The sequence below is a fragment of the Onthophagus taurus genome, chromosome 7 (genome assembly GCF_036711975.1).
Source record: "Onthophagus taurus isolate NC chromosome 7, IU_Otau_3.0, whole genome shotgun sequence".
Lineage (NCBI taxonomy): Eukaryota > Metazoa > Arthropoda > Insecta > Coleoptera > Scarabaeidae > Onthophagus > Onthophagus taurus.
This window is the reverse complement of record NC_091972.1, coordinates 17,408,008-17,421,485: the sequence shown is the minus strand read 5'-3', so window position 1 is coordinate 17,421,485 and position 13,478 is coordinate 17,408,008. Positions and strand designations below refer to the sequence as shown.

Sequence of the window (13,478 nt, the reverse complement as noted above, 5' to 3'; positions counted from 1 at the left end):
AATTGTTAAATTATTTATTGCTATTCTTTTGATTTGTAGGATTATATGAGCATGTAGTATTTCAAGAACCAGTATTCCATCATCTTCACACCATCTCCTCTATTTGATTCCCCCAAAACATTTCCAGAACTAATTTTATTACTAACATTAATGATGTAAGAATTTTTGTGCTTTTTGTGTTTGTTTATTTATTCCATAAAAATAATTAATTAATTAATAAGAAGTAAATTGATGTGATTAATTTATGTTTTAGCATCCGATTTAGGACGAGGCGTCTGGTTTAATAATTCGGATGTCTCGCAAAACATCGAATCAACGAGTATATCACCACGGCCGTTAAAGAAACTTTCGACGAGTTTAAAGAGTGTTCCGAGACGCTCATTAAGACAGGAAACGTCCATGGAAACACCACCTGATAGTCCTACGCAAGCAATTCGTAAAAAGTAATGCGGTTATATAAAGTAGAATTTTTTATTTGCTTCTTCTCTTCTTGTTTATTTTTTTTTTGAGTTAAGTTTTTCAAGTTTAAGTTTTTTTTCTTAAATCAAAATAATTATAATTAATTTGTTGTTGTTTCAAAAATTTTATGGGCGTTGTATAGATTTATTGAATTAAAATTTGCACCTTGTAGATTCAAGCAAAAATACGCCTAAGTCTTAAAATAATTGTTCTTTTTTAACTGTGACAATTTTCTCTAATGTAAATATTTAAGGAAAGCTAACCAAAAAAAAAAAATGATAGAAATTAGGCAATATATCATTTACACTAAGGTTTTTGCATTTATTGTCTGTGAGATGTATTTTTTCGCTAGAAATTAAAACAGTATTTAAAAATTTTTCAAAATAGAGATAAATAATTATGTAAGATATAAATTCGTATTCGAAAAGATGTACAAAAAAAATAATTTGATTTTAGTGCACCCCAAAATAATTTTTTTATTAAAACAGTATTATAAGTTCTAAAAAAATATTTATTTTTGTGTTTTTCTTTTTTTCTATTACGTGTACATGCAAATGAAACCATTTAATGGTTGTTGTATAGTTGTAAGATATTTTTAAGTACTTATTTATACTAAAAAAAATTAAGCTTTATTAATAAATAACTTAACACCTAGATACAAAGATTTCTTTTTATTAAAGTTTAATAATATAAATAAGCACCATCAAATATAGGATTTTTCGAGGGAGTAGGACTCAGGAATCTGGAAATTCACGAATAAAAAAGTTATTTGTTTAAATATTTTTCATTAAGCAGCAATAAATCTATAAGATTAAAATTTAATAACTTTGGCATAGTGTTTTAATATTATCTTAAATTCTAAACAAGCGATCGTAGTTTTTCCTCAAATTTGGAACATGTAGTCAAAAATGATGAAAATCTGGAAGAACAATCAAGAAAATTCGAAAAAAAAAAATACAAAAACAACATTTAAAACAAATTGAGGTAAAATTAACTGGCACCTTATTCACCTTAAAAACAAACAATATACTCTCGTAAAAACAACAAATCTAATCACTAATAAGGAAGTAACAAACACAGCTTCAATGACTTAGATTTTACAAATTGGAGACAACTCATTAAATTTACCTCGGCGTTTTCATTTCTTGTTTAATACAAGATTTAAAAGCTTCCCAACCTTCAACTTTAGGAGTAGACTAAAAATGAATTAATTAAACACATTTTGTTATCCAACACAAAAAAAATACCTTAAACCCTCTATGTAATCGATCCTTCATTATAGCAAGAAACTCCCTGTAACTCAACAAACCATCACCATCAACATCAAAAATCGCAAAAACAGTATCGACTAAATGTCCACTTAAACTTTGTCCAGTACAAATTTTAACAGCACGATAAAATTCTCCTAAAACGAATTATTAGAATTAAATTAATCTGATTAAATTATGTATTACCTTTCGAAATGGGATGATCAGCTAAAGTATACATTCTCATAGCGATACTAAAATCTTCCATGTTATTTAAAAATTGACAAAACGCTAAAAACTCTTCGAAAGTGATTCCTTTTGTGACTTTAATACGGTCTAATAATCGTTCTAAATATTTATCGTACTCGTCCGTATCCAAATAGGTGTATCTTAATAAAATCCGAGCAAAATCCAGTTCGGAAATCGTGGGTAATCCCCGCGAAAACTCACTAAATTCGAGTTCTAAAACTTCCGTTTGAAGATGCAACATGAATTTGCGAAAATTTTCGAAATTCAACGTGTTTTTGCCTTTCGAGCCGAAAAAATGTACGATTAAAGTCGTGTCGACGTTGTGTTTTCGTTGGAGACCTTGTTCGTCGTCGACGTATTGTTCTTCGACGGGGGATTTTAAATCGTATTTTTCATCGACTACCATTCCTCTTTTACCTTTCCATGCGTAACTAAAGATTTTTTCCATCTATAAAATCAAAATTAACAACAAAAAAAAGTTAAAACATTTCAAACACAATTTTGTAAGCTTTAATGATTAATTTAAAATAAAATTTTTTCTTTAAGATCCATTTACGAATATTGTTGCTTAAGATTTGATAAGTTTTTCTTTGTAGTTGTTGTATATCTATAAATTAGAAAAAAAAGTCGATTTTCGTTTATGGTAAGAATTTTTATAACCAAGCTTCAAGTACTTGGGATTTCATATCAATGAGAAACTAAGTTGGAAAGAACAAGTCAATAGAATAGTTAAGGACTGTAAAGGAGTTATTAACCTAATTAAATCTTTGGCAAACTCGAAATGGGGTGGGTGATCCTATAATATTAAATACTCTATATGTAGAGCAATATTCAGATCCTAAAATTATGATGAATAAAACTCAAGTAACCTGTTATGAAAGGCTTCATAACAGGTGAACAAAGAACAAAAAATTTTTATAAAATTTCTAAACGCCGCCGAAATCTAGAATCGTTGAAGAAATGAAATTTACAGTTTCCTGTAAATTAAGGGGGCGGTATTTAAATTACGCGGTATTATTTTTCTGGTATTTAAAAACAAATAATTATGTTTATTGCACCAACTGTTAATACGGAAATATTTAATGGATTGCATTGTTTTGGATTGGAGAAATATGTTTTTTTAATTTTTAGTTATAGCACTGTAATTTACAGGAAACTGTAAATTTAATTTCTTCGACGACACGAAAAAAAAAGTTTATTTGTTCACGACTTCCTTATAACATATACCTTATGAATGAATGAGTTTTCTAAAACAAAAAAGTAGTCATTTTTCACGGAGTGAATAATAATCATTATTCACGGGTAACAGACTAATAATAATTATTTGGTATGTTAAAATTTCAAAAAACGTCAATTTAGTTAAGTTTTTTAGGAGTTTCTAAATGTTTGACATTAAAAAAACCTGAACAAATTCCTTTTTTCGTATGATTTAAGCATGAATTAATTAATTTTCATAAAAAAAACGTTTTATAAAATTGACATTTCATTTTGACAAATTGGTGTGAAGTTGGTTACAGTTAGTAACATTGAATTTGTGTCACATTGACGTTTAAACTTTATACAAAAATTTATTTAAAAATAAATTTATGGAATCAATTTCAATAGCCCTGGACAAAGTATAGTATTCTACTCATACATATATAATGAGCCATTATTCACTCAGGTTAATGATGCCATTCGCTACGCTCGTGACATAAACGTAACCTTAGTGAATAATAGCCCTCATTATAATATATGCTCATATAATAATATACTGTTATATATTGCGGAGACAAATCATGTCCAATCCCAAAATGTCTTGTTTGTGGAGAAACTTTGGGTAATAATTCGATGGTAATCTTTTACATTTAACTACTAAACACCTATCAAAAAGGTGGTTCAAAAAGACAAAGCCTTTTTTCAACGTTTGAAAGACCAGTCAAAAAAACAGGAATCTCTCCTTGGTTTGTCTTCCAAAGATCAGACAAAGAGAAAAAGGAAACTACGTGATCGCTAATATGCTAGTTAAATCCAAGAAGCCTCATTCTTTCGCTGAAACTTTAATTTTACCTGCCTGCAAAGAAGTTGTCAAGATTATGATTAGCCAAGAAGCCGGTTAAGAAATCGAAAAAATACCTGCATCAGCAGATATGACATCACGTCGCACCGTTAATTGAAAAATTAGGGCTTAGTGGAGTTTTTATTTTGTCTGCCACTACCTGGTTCTACCACTGGAGAAGAAATATTCCAAGTAATAGACCAGTACTTCAGTGAGCATAATTTGGAATGGCACAACTGCATAAGTTTTTGCACACACGGAGCAGCAGCTACGACAGAAAAAATTGTACGATTTGTAACCAGGGCATCTGAAAAAAATTCTAATATTAAAAATGTACATTGTTTTTTAGATAAGGAAGCACTGTTGACGAAATCTCTGGAAATTGTCAATTACATAAAGTCGCGACCTCTGAACTCTCGTCCGTCGAATGCAGTGTGTCAGGAAATGGGAGCAGATCATCATTCACGTCTGTTTCATACATAATTACGATGGCTTTCTCGCGGAAAAGTCCTTTCTCGGATTTAGGAACTAAAAAATGAAACTCCGACGTTTTTAGTGGCCTAGGGATCAGATTTTGCTTCTCTACTTAAAAATGAAGAATGGGTAGCAAAACTCGGACATATTCGCTCATTAAATGAGCTCAACAAAAAATGCAAGGGAGGAATTTAAAAATTTCTACGTCGACAGACAAGATTGAAAGTTTTCACGCTAAGTTGGAGTTATGGATCAGCCACGCTACCAATGGTAGTAATGAAATGTTCCCAAATTTTATGGCTACTGATTAAAAAAAAAGGTGCAACCTTTGATAATGAAACAATTGGAGTTATTAGCAGAAAAAATGAACAGTTATTTTCCTAAGTGTGACCTGCAACCTATGGACTGGGTACAAAATCCATTCTCAGATAGCATTACCGTTGTACACTTACTGATAAACGAGCAGGAAAATTCATGGAGCTAAAAATAGATTGGAATTTTCCAAAATGGAGGTAACATATTTTTGGGTGCATCACAGTTCAAGCAAAAATTTGACGAGGATACTGATTCAGATGCAAATATTTTTTTTAGAGCTGCTTTGTACCTTTGCGATTAGTTTGTGGCAAAGAGTACTATGGGAAAATCCAACACCTTCTTCTCCACGATTCTGCAGCCTCATTAGATTTCATTTCGTGAAAGAGAAAACTAATGTCACAAATGAAGAGATGAAATACGTCCAAAATTCCAGTAACTCTTTAATCGTAACTGAGGTTGATATTGATGGAAAGAAGTTTTTCGCCAAAACTCTGTTCATAATGAAAATGGTTGACGGAAAAGTCTGTAACGCAGCTACTGGCACAACATCTACAAGTCGTTGTTACATTTGTGGTGCGACTTCCAAAGACTTCAACCAACTGAATAATAAAAAACAAATTTGATTTGAAGCTATTGAATTTGGACTGCCAATATTACACGCAAGGATAATATTTTTCGAAACCATTCTCCATTTGGCATAAACAAATACAGAGATAGAAAAACAGAAAAGGAGAAACAAATGGAAAAAGAGAGGAAAATAGAACTACAGGTCAAATTTCGCAAAGAAACTGGTATGTATGTTAGTGGATATGCCAAAAGCAAATTTCGGTAATACGAATGATGGCAACACGGGCAGGAGATTTTTTGAGGATCCGAAATTAGCTTCAGAGATTACAACTGTTGATATCCATGTTACAAGTTTCGTTTAAATATTAAAATAACAAATAAATTTTATTGACCATTCGGCTGAGATGACTAAGTAAAACTAGTCTTTGCAAGATAAGAAGTTATATTTATTATTTTAATATTCAGAGATTACAGGCATCAGTTACGAGTTCATTTATAGGTTGAAAATCATACTGGAAACCATTTCAAGCGGATTCTTGATAGATGTGGAAAAATACGATAAATATGCATTGGAGACTGCTCGTTTATATGTCGAATTGTACCCTTGGCATCCAATGTCACCGACAATGCACAAGATATTAATTTACGGGCAGTCATAATAAAAAATGGATTACTACCTATTGGTCAACTATCTGAGGAGGAAGCATTTTAGGACATATCGCCAAGACTTTTCAAGGAAATTTTCTAGAGAGTCCTGTAATAGAGATATATTAAACTGACTTCTCTTGAGCTCAGATCCCTTACTCAGTAGTAGTGATGGGAGTAGTAACGGATAGTGATTTTGCGAAAAGCCGGATACCGGATATTCGGCATCCCCTTCGGCCGGTTAGCCGGCATATCTATCCTGCCATTATGGTTATAATTTCTGGTGCATTTCTGAAGTCATACCCTATATTGCCACATTATTGCGATATTTGAATAAAAATGAAATTAATAATTAAGCTGATAAGATGCATCAACTTATTTGGATTCAAGATACAAAATGAACCTTTTTGATGCTGATTTAAATAATGAAGCAACACTAAAAAGAGGATACTATAATTAATAATTGGTGATATTTCCACAAGGATTCTTCAAGAAATGAATTTTATAGCGAATTTTGCAAGTTATCGATGAAAATTGCAACATCGAAAATTTTATCAAAACTTCAAATATAGTTTTCTCAAAAACTAAAGTTATTTTTCAAAACGGGTTGGTTCTTCAAGAAATGAATTTCATAGCGAATTTTACAAGCTATTGATGAAAATTGTATCAAAACTTGAAATGTTGTTTTCTCAAAAACTAAAAGTAATTTTTCAAAACGTGTTGGTTCATTGGAAAGAAGACACTTTTATTAACACTTTGAGAAATTTTCATACTCATATTCCAAGAACTGGATTTTATACGAATTTTTAAAACTTAATCAGCAAAAATTGCAGAATTCGAAAAAATTGTCGATCATTTCAAAAATTAAATTTCTCAAAAACTAAAAGTGATTTTTCAAAACGGCTTTTTGCATTAAAAAGAGGATACTATAATCAATAATTGGTCACATTTTCACAAGGATCCTACAAGAACTTAATTTTATAGTGAATTTTGAAAGTTATCGATGAAAATTGCAACATCGAAAATTTTATCAAAACTTCAAATATTGTTTTCTCAAAAACTAAAAGTAATTTTTCAAAACGGGTTGGTTCATTGGAAAGAAGACACTTTTATTAACACTTTGGGACATTTTCATCCTCATATTCCAAGAACTGGATTTTATACGAATTTTTAAAACTTAATCTGCAATAATCGTAAAATTCGAAAAAATTGTCGATCATTTAAAAAATTTATTTCTCAAAAACTAAAAGCGATTTTTCAAAATGGCTTCTTGCATTAAAAAGAGGATACTTTAATTAATAATTGGTGATATTTCCACAAGGTTCCTTCAAAAAATTAATTTTATAGCGAATTTTGCAAGTTATCGATGAAAATTGCAACATCGAAAATTTGATCAAAACTTGAAATATTGTTTTCTCAAAAACTAAAAGTTATTTTTCAAAACGTGTTGGTTCATTGGAAAGAGGACACTTTCATTAACACTTTGGGCAATTTTCATACTTATATTCCAAGAAATGGATTTTATAGGAATTTTTAAAACTTAATCGGCGAAAATTGCAAAATTCGAAAAAAATGTTTATTTCAAAAATTGATTTTTCAAAACGGCTTTTGCATTAAAAAGAGGATACTTTAATAGAGCAGAATAGATTAAGCGATAAAAGCTGAAATCAAATGCTTTTTCTCACTTTTTGAATATGAAACGAAAAAGTGGCAGTAATTCAATGATTATATGATATAAATCTTTTATGATACATTTTATATACATAATTAAGCTTTTTATACATAGCTTTTTATGCAAAAGATTATTTTTTAACTTTTAATAAATAGTTTTAACGATTTTAGTGTATTAGAGGGTCTCATTATTTTTATTAATTATTTAAGATTTATAAAATGAGAGTAAAGATAAAAAAGAACAATTAATAGCCAATTAGTAGAGTTAAATTAAAACAAGAATATGCTAAAATTAATAATCAGAATCCTTTTTTCAATTTTAATTTAATAAAAAAAAATATAAAAGAAACAAACCTTTCTGTATTTTAATAAGCAAGCAGATTTTTGCCAAGCACGTCAAAGTCTCAATAAGATTTCATTTTAATTTTGTGAAATAAGAGACAAAAACACATTTTGGTCAGATACATCACATTTACGTTAAACAATGATGCTCTTGAGACATTATAAAGACGAAGAAGAAGTTAGTAGACGCACAATTAAGCTTTTTTTGATAAGCTTTTTTAATTTTTGTTTAGTTTTAACTCACGGGTATATCTTCTGTGTCTCTATGTTTGCCAGCGAGTAGTCTCCGAATCTGTTTATTATTATAAAAATTTATTTTTCGTTTTAATTGCATTTTTTAATTCAAATAAATTAAAATAATCATCTTTTTTCCCTCAATTACTTACCACTAAAAACTCGTTTTTATCAACTTTCTCATTTCCATCCACATCAAACATATTGAAAGCAATTTTAAACCCCGATTCAGGTTCTACAATCAAAAATTAATAATTAAAACAAAATTAATTCCCTTTTAAACAACTAACTTGTTAAAATTGAGAGTAAAAAAAGATACTCAGTGTATGATATAATTCCATTATCTCGCAAATCTCGAAATAACCTCGATGAACCAGCAACTAAAGAAGGAGTTACAACTCGCATAACTTCTAATTCATTTTTTGTTAAAAGCTTTCGTTTTAAACGGGCTAAAAAATTATTTTAATGATAATATAAATCAAATTAATTCTTTGATTTACGTCTTGGTTCAGCTTCGACGACGGATTCTAAAAAATCTTGAGGTGTCATATATAATTGCCCATCGTATTGAGCAGAAGCGAATTTAATAAACCTTTTTTCTCTCGTCGTTAATTTTATAAACGGTTTTTCGTCCTAAAATACCACATCAATAAAAAACTATATCAAGATAAAAAAACAAACTTACACCCTTTGGTTTTAATGCATGCACACTTTGATAGCTTTGCCACTTATAAGCTGAATATAAAGCTAAAGTTCCTCCTAGGACACCCAGATATTGATAAAGACCGAATTTCGGTTTATTTTTGATCCTTGCGTTATGAATTTGACGAATTTGTATGGAAAATTGATTTTTACCTAAAATTTGCCGAATAATTTTTAATAAAGAAACCATTTTTTGTTCTTTTTCTTAATAAATGGAAGATTTAATTTTAGATTTGCATTATTTATAGATAAAGAGAGATTGGGAAGAGGCAGCACCCAGTAAAGTAAACTGATTGTCAAATAATGAATATAGGTTAAGTTTGAATGAAAAGAGTTGGTTTATATAGGCAACTTATTATACGTACAAATTATTAAAATTAGAAAAGAAAATGTAATAAAATGTTTGAGTAACATTACAATTAAATCGTATCATGTTTGGATACATTTTCAAGTTTTTTTTAATAAAGAATACATTTCTTCCGCTCCCATAGTGATTCGAGTTAGGGGAATTTCACTGTATATAATAACTAATTTCAGGTTTAAAATGTCAACCTCAATTTGACATATTTGTAATTTTCATTAAAAATCCTTTAAAATGAATACAAACACGACATATTTATCTTCAACATTAATGAAGTTATGGTCAACTTCCGGTTAGGAATGTCAACATCAATTTTGGCATATTTATAATCGTCGTGAGAAAAGTCCTTTAAAATCAGCCCAAACATGATACGTTTAAGAGGCCTACCTAGCTGGCGAAAAATTCGAAACGAGATTCCCTCGTGAACACGCTTAATGCGGCAACACCGCTCCACGTGTACTCGATCGGGCTGGCGCGCCAGGCCGATGACGACCAGGACTGTCCGATTGTCGGGTAATTCCCCGACAATCAGCGACGTTGATTTTATTCTTAGTTGAATGCATTTGAATACGAGCCGGGGCCGCTTTTTGGAACATAGCTGTTATTGCTAGTATTTCATTATTATCAATTGTTAGTTAAAATTATATATTTTCACGAAAAGGGATGTTGGTGGATGCCGATCTTATCAGATTCCTCATTATAAAATTGCACAGTATACCAAATTTTATCTGTATATGACAAATCATTGAAATTATTACAGATAATCTATACCTTAGCCATTTATTGATTTATACAGGGTGATTTATCAGCTCACCATCAAACTTTGACATATGATAGCTAATCCAATTACAAAAAAAAATGTTAATGAACATATGTCCTATTTTAATTAATTACGAAATTATAACACTTTAAAGTTTTAATTTTTATATCATAATTAACTGCTACATTATTTTTAAAACACATAAATATTACAAATATTGTTCAAAATAGACTCCTTCTGAAGAAGGAATACATGCTTCACAATGACGAATTAAAGAGTTCTTCAGCCGAATTAAAATGTCTGGTTGATTTCTTGTTCCAGTAGCAGCCATTTGTATTCTGTTTAATGACTGTTTTCGTGTGTTAATTTCCACTTGATACACAATTTGTATCATATGACCCAATAAGTAGAAATCCAATGGATTAAGGTCGGGGGATCTAGGTGGCCAAGCAAATGGACCATTACCAATCCACTTGTTTGGAAAATAATTATTTAACCACTCGACAACTACTCTTCCGCGATGAGGGGGGCATCATCGTGCTGGTACCACATATTTTGAATTACATACATTAAGAGCTATAGCTTCAAGTAAATCAAAAAGTGTGTTGTTCAAAAAAATCTGTAGTTTACAGCGTTCAAACGTCCATCAAGTACATGCAAACCTAGTAAATTGTTGTTAAATAATCCACCCCAAACGTTGATGCTGAAACGTTGTTGAAATTTCCTTGGTCTAATCGCATGCAGATTTTGTAATGCCCAGATATGTTCATTATGGTAATTATTTATTATCTCGTGTAAAACATGATTCATCTGTCCAGCGATCATTTGAAATGAAGTCATTATTTTGGGCATGTTACTACAATAACCATTCACAAAATGCTAACCGTTGCTGATTATCTCCTGGCTGTAGAGCTTGAACGTTCTGTTTACGATACGGATGAAGGACTTGTCGATTCAATACGCGCCATGCAAAATGTTGACTTACATGTATGTTGTGTGCTATTCTTCGAGTGCTAATGGAAGGATTATCAATGACAGTATTAATTACAGCTTCTTCGTCCGCTACATTAACTACATGCGGTCGAATAGGATTACCTGTTTCTCAAAGTCTTCTGAAAGAATCGCTAAAAACTGAATAATATGAAAATGAAAAAAAATACACGAAAATTATATCAGCATACTCTTCAGTGCTATAAGCGTACATTTTGAGTTTCTTCTTGTATGTAATAATTAAACCTTACACCAAACTGATATATTACAATGACAACTTTGTTTTTGTTGAATGTTTGATTTTACTGATTATTAATAAATTCGCTGCAGAAAACTTTAAAGTGTTATAATTTCGTAAATAATTGAAATAGGATATATGTTCATTAATATTTTTTTTTTTGGTAATTGGATTAGCTATCATATGTCAAAGTTTGATGGTGAGCTAATAAATCAACCTGTATTTAAAGATTAAAAATGTTTAGACTAGCTGTCATAATTTTTGCTAGTATATGTTTGTTTTATATGTTTGTTATATGTTTTGTTATATGTTTGGTAGTATATGTGGTTGAAATTATGCCACCACTTACAGAAACACCATATATTTTGTGACCCATATATAAACACCATATATAGGGTGCCCATTATTTATGGAATATAGTATATATCTCGGTAAATGTTGACTTTATAAAAAAACATTTTATACAAAAGTTGTTTAATATTTTATTTGCCATAATAAGACAGCATTCAATTGTTTATATTTCAGAAAACAAATGAGCAATGAATAACACTTGAATTTTTTTAAATGGCAATGTACCCTTTCGTTAGGCTCATTTGATAGAGATTGTTTTTCTCTTTACGATGATGTAAAATTTTAGTACCCTTATATCAGAAAATGTTTGAAAAAATTTAAAAATTGTTATTAAGAAAATTTTTAGGTTTTGTGAGTTAATATATTTTTTTATTATTTATATTGTATTATTTATTTTAAAATATACCTTTGGTGCTTCTTTATATTTTTATTTTGTATTTATTTTAATAATTAATCTAATAGTAGATGATCAGATAATTGTGCAAATATTCTCATTATTAAAAATGTATTGCCACATTTAGACATTGTTTTGCATTCTACGTAAATTAAATGTTTAAATTTAAATTAATGATATAAAAATTTTTTGATCTATCCGAAAATATTAATCGCTTCAGGTTTGTTTTTCTTGGGAGACACTACGCCGACGTCTCGGTTACTGAGAATACCGAGCTCCACTATGTCTCGGGCAATGTTTGGGACGGAGCAATATTTGCGATGTTGCCGTATTTATACTCCACAAGCAATCAAAACGAACTACACGTTTTAAACCCATTTTATTTAAATTTGCTGCATTTAATAAAAAAATTGAACTCTTTAAATATGATTTACTTTACATTCCACTACCTCATGATGCATTCCGTTTTTAAAAATTTGTTAAAACGTGATTTTAGAAACGTTACGCGACATTTTTTGAAAAAACTAAATGCATCACTAAAAACTATATAAAAAAATAGAAATTTTGATGTAACATACATACAAAAATTTTAAACGATGGCTGAATAAAATGGTATTCGTTGTTTTTGCTAATAGGTTATCCTCTTAATTCTAATATTACTCGAGATATAAACAACTTCCGATTTGAAATGTCAATGTCATTTTGATATATTCTTAATTTTTATAAAATGTGTTAAAATTTTTCTCAAAAACGAAAATATAATAAAGAAAATCCAAATTTAAGGTTGGTATTAATATTCAAAAATTAAATTGCTATCTTCATTGTTGCTAACTTCGAGTTTAGTGTTTTTTATTCTAACTTTTTTGTTTTTTGAGAAAAACGCGTCTTGTTTGGACTCATTTTAAAGGTTTTTTTTAATAAACAATACATCATGAAAGAACACCATGAAGTTGTCCATTTGTCGATTATATGATAGCTAACTTCCGGTTTGAAATGTCAATGTCATTTTGATATATTCTTAATTTTTATAAAATGTGTCAAAATTTGTCACAAAAACGAAAATATAATAAAAAAAAATAAAAATTAAGGTTGGAATTAATATTTAAAAATTAAATTGCATCTTCATACATAGCTGCTTACTTCGTTTAATGAAACATTAAACCCTTTTAATACTCATTTTAAAGGTTTTTTTTTAATAAAGAATACAATACATCATAAAAGAACACCATGAAGTTGTCCATTTGTCTGTTATATGATAACTATTTCAGGTTTAAAATGTCAACCTCAATTTTGACATATTTATAATATTTATTATAAAAATCTGTAAAATGAGTACAAACACGACATATATTTTCAATATTAATGAAGTTATGGTGAACTTCAGGTTAGGAATGTCAACGCCATTTTTGACATATTTGTAATTATTAAAAAAACCTTTAAA

General features: G+C 29.5%; 2 protein-coding genes across 6 annotated transcripts in view; one reads left to right on the top strand and one right to left on the bottom strand.

Annotated features, from left to right (window-relative positions):
- LOC111420470 (probable Rho GTPase-activating protein CG5521) overlaps positions 1-1,113 on the top strand; it is a 31,096-nt gene extending 29,983 nt beyond the window's left edge. For 2 of the 3 annotated variants that reach the window (XM_023053472.2, XM_023053462.2), the window contains one exon: positions 254-1,113. In XM_023053472.2, coding sequence (XP_022909240.2) covers positions 254-447 — 194 coding nt within the window. In that variant the 3' untranslated portion in view covers positions 448-1,113. Of the gene's footprint in view, positions 1-39; positions 156-253 lie in introns of all 3 variants that reach the window. The other variant, XM_071197941.1, reaches the window with a different exon arrangement.
- Positions 1,114-1,115: 2 nt separating this feature from the next.
- On the bottom strand, positions 1,116-9,248 carry LOC111420480 (Mitochondrial calcium uptake 3). Of its 3 annotated transcripts, none has more exons than XM_023053484.2 (9): positions 8,927-9,248; positions 8,742-8,874; positions 8,532-8,690; positions 8,394-8,476; positions 8,252-8,299; positions 1,914-2,403; positions 1,707-1,864; positions 1,588-1,655; positions 1,116-1,378 (listed from the first exon to the last, which is right to left on the bottom strand). In XM_023053484.2, the coding sequence occupies exons 1-9, from the start codon at positions 9,131-9,133 to the stop codon at positions 1,318-1,320; spliced, it is 1,407 nt and encodes a 468-aa protein (XP_022909252.1). In that variant the 5' UTR covers positions 9,134-9,248; the 3' UTR covers positions 1,116-1,317. The 3 variants fall into 3 exon arrangements, with proteins under 3 accessions (XP_022909252.1, XP_022909260.1, XP_022909268.1); XM_023053492.2 differs by having other exon boundaries at positions 1,116-1,201; XM_023053500.2 differs by lacking the exon at positions 8,252-8,299.
- Between the last annotated feature and the right edge of the window lie 4,230 nt (positions 9,249-13,478).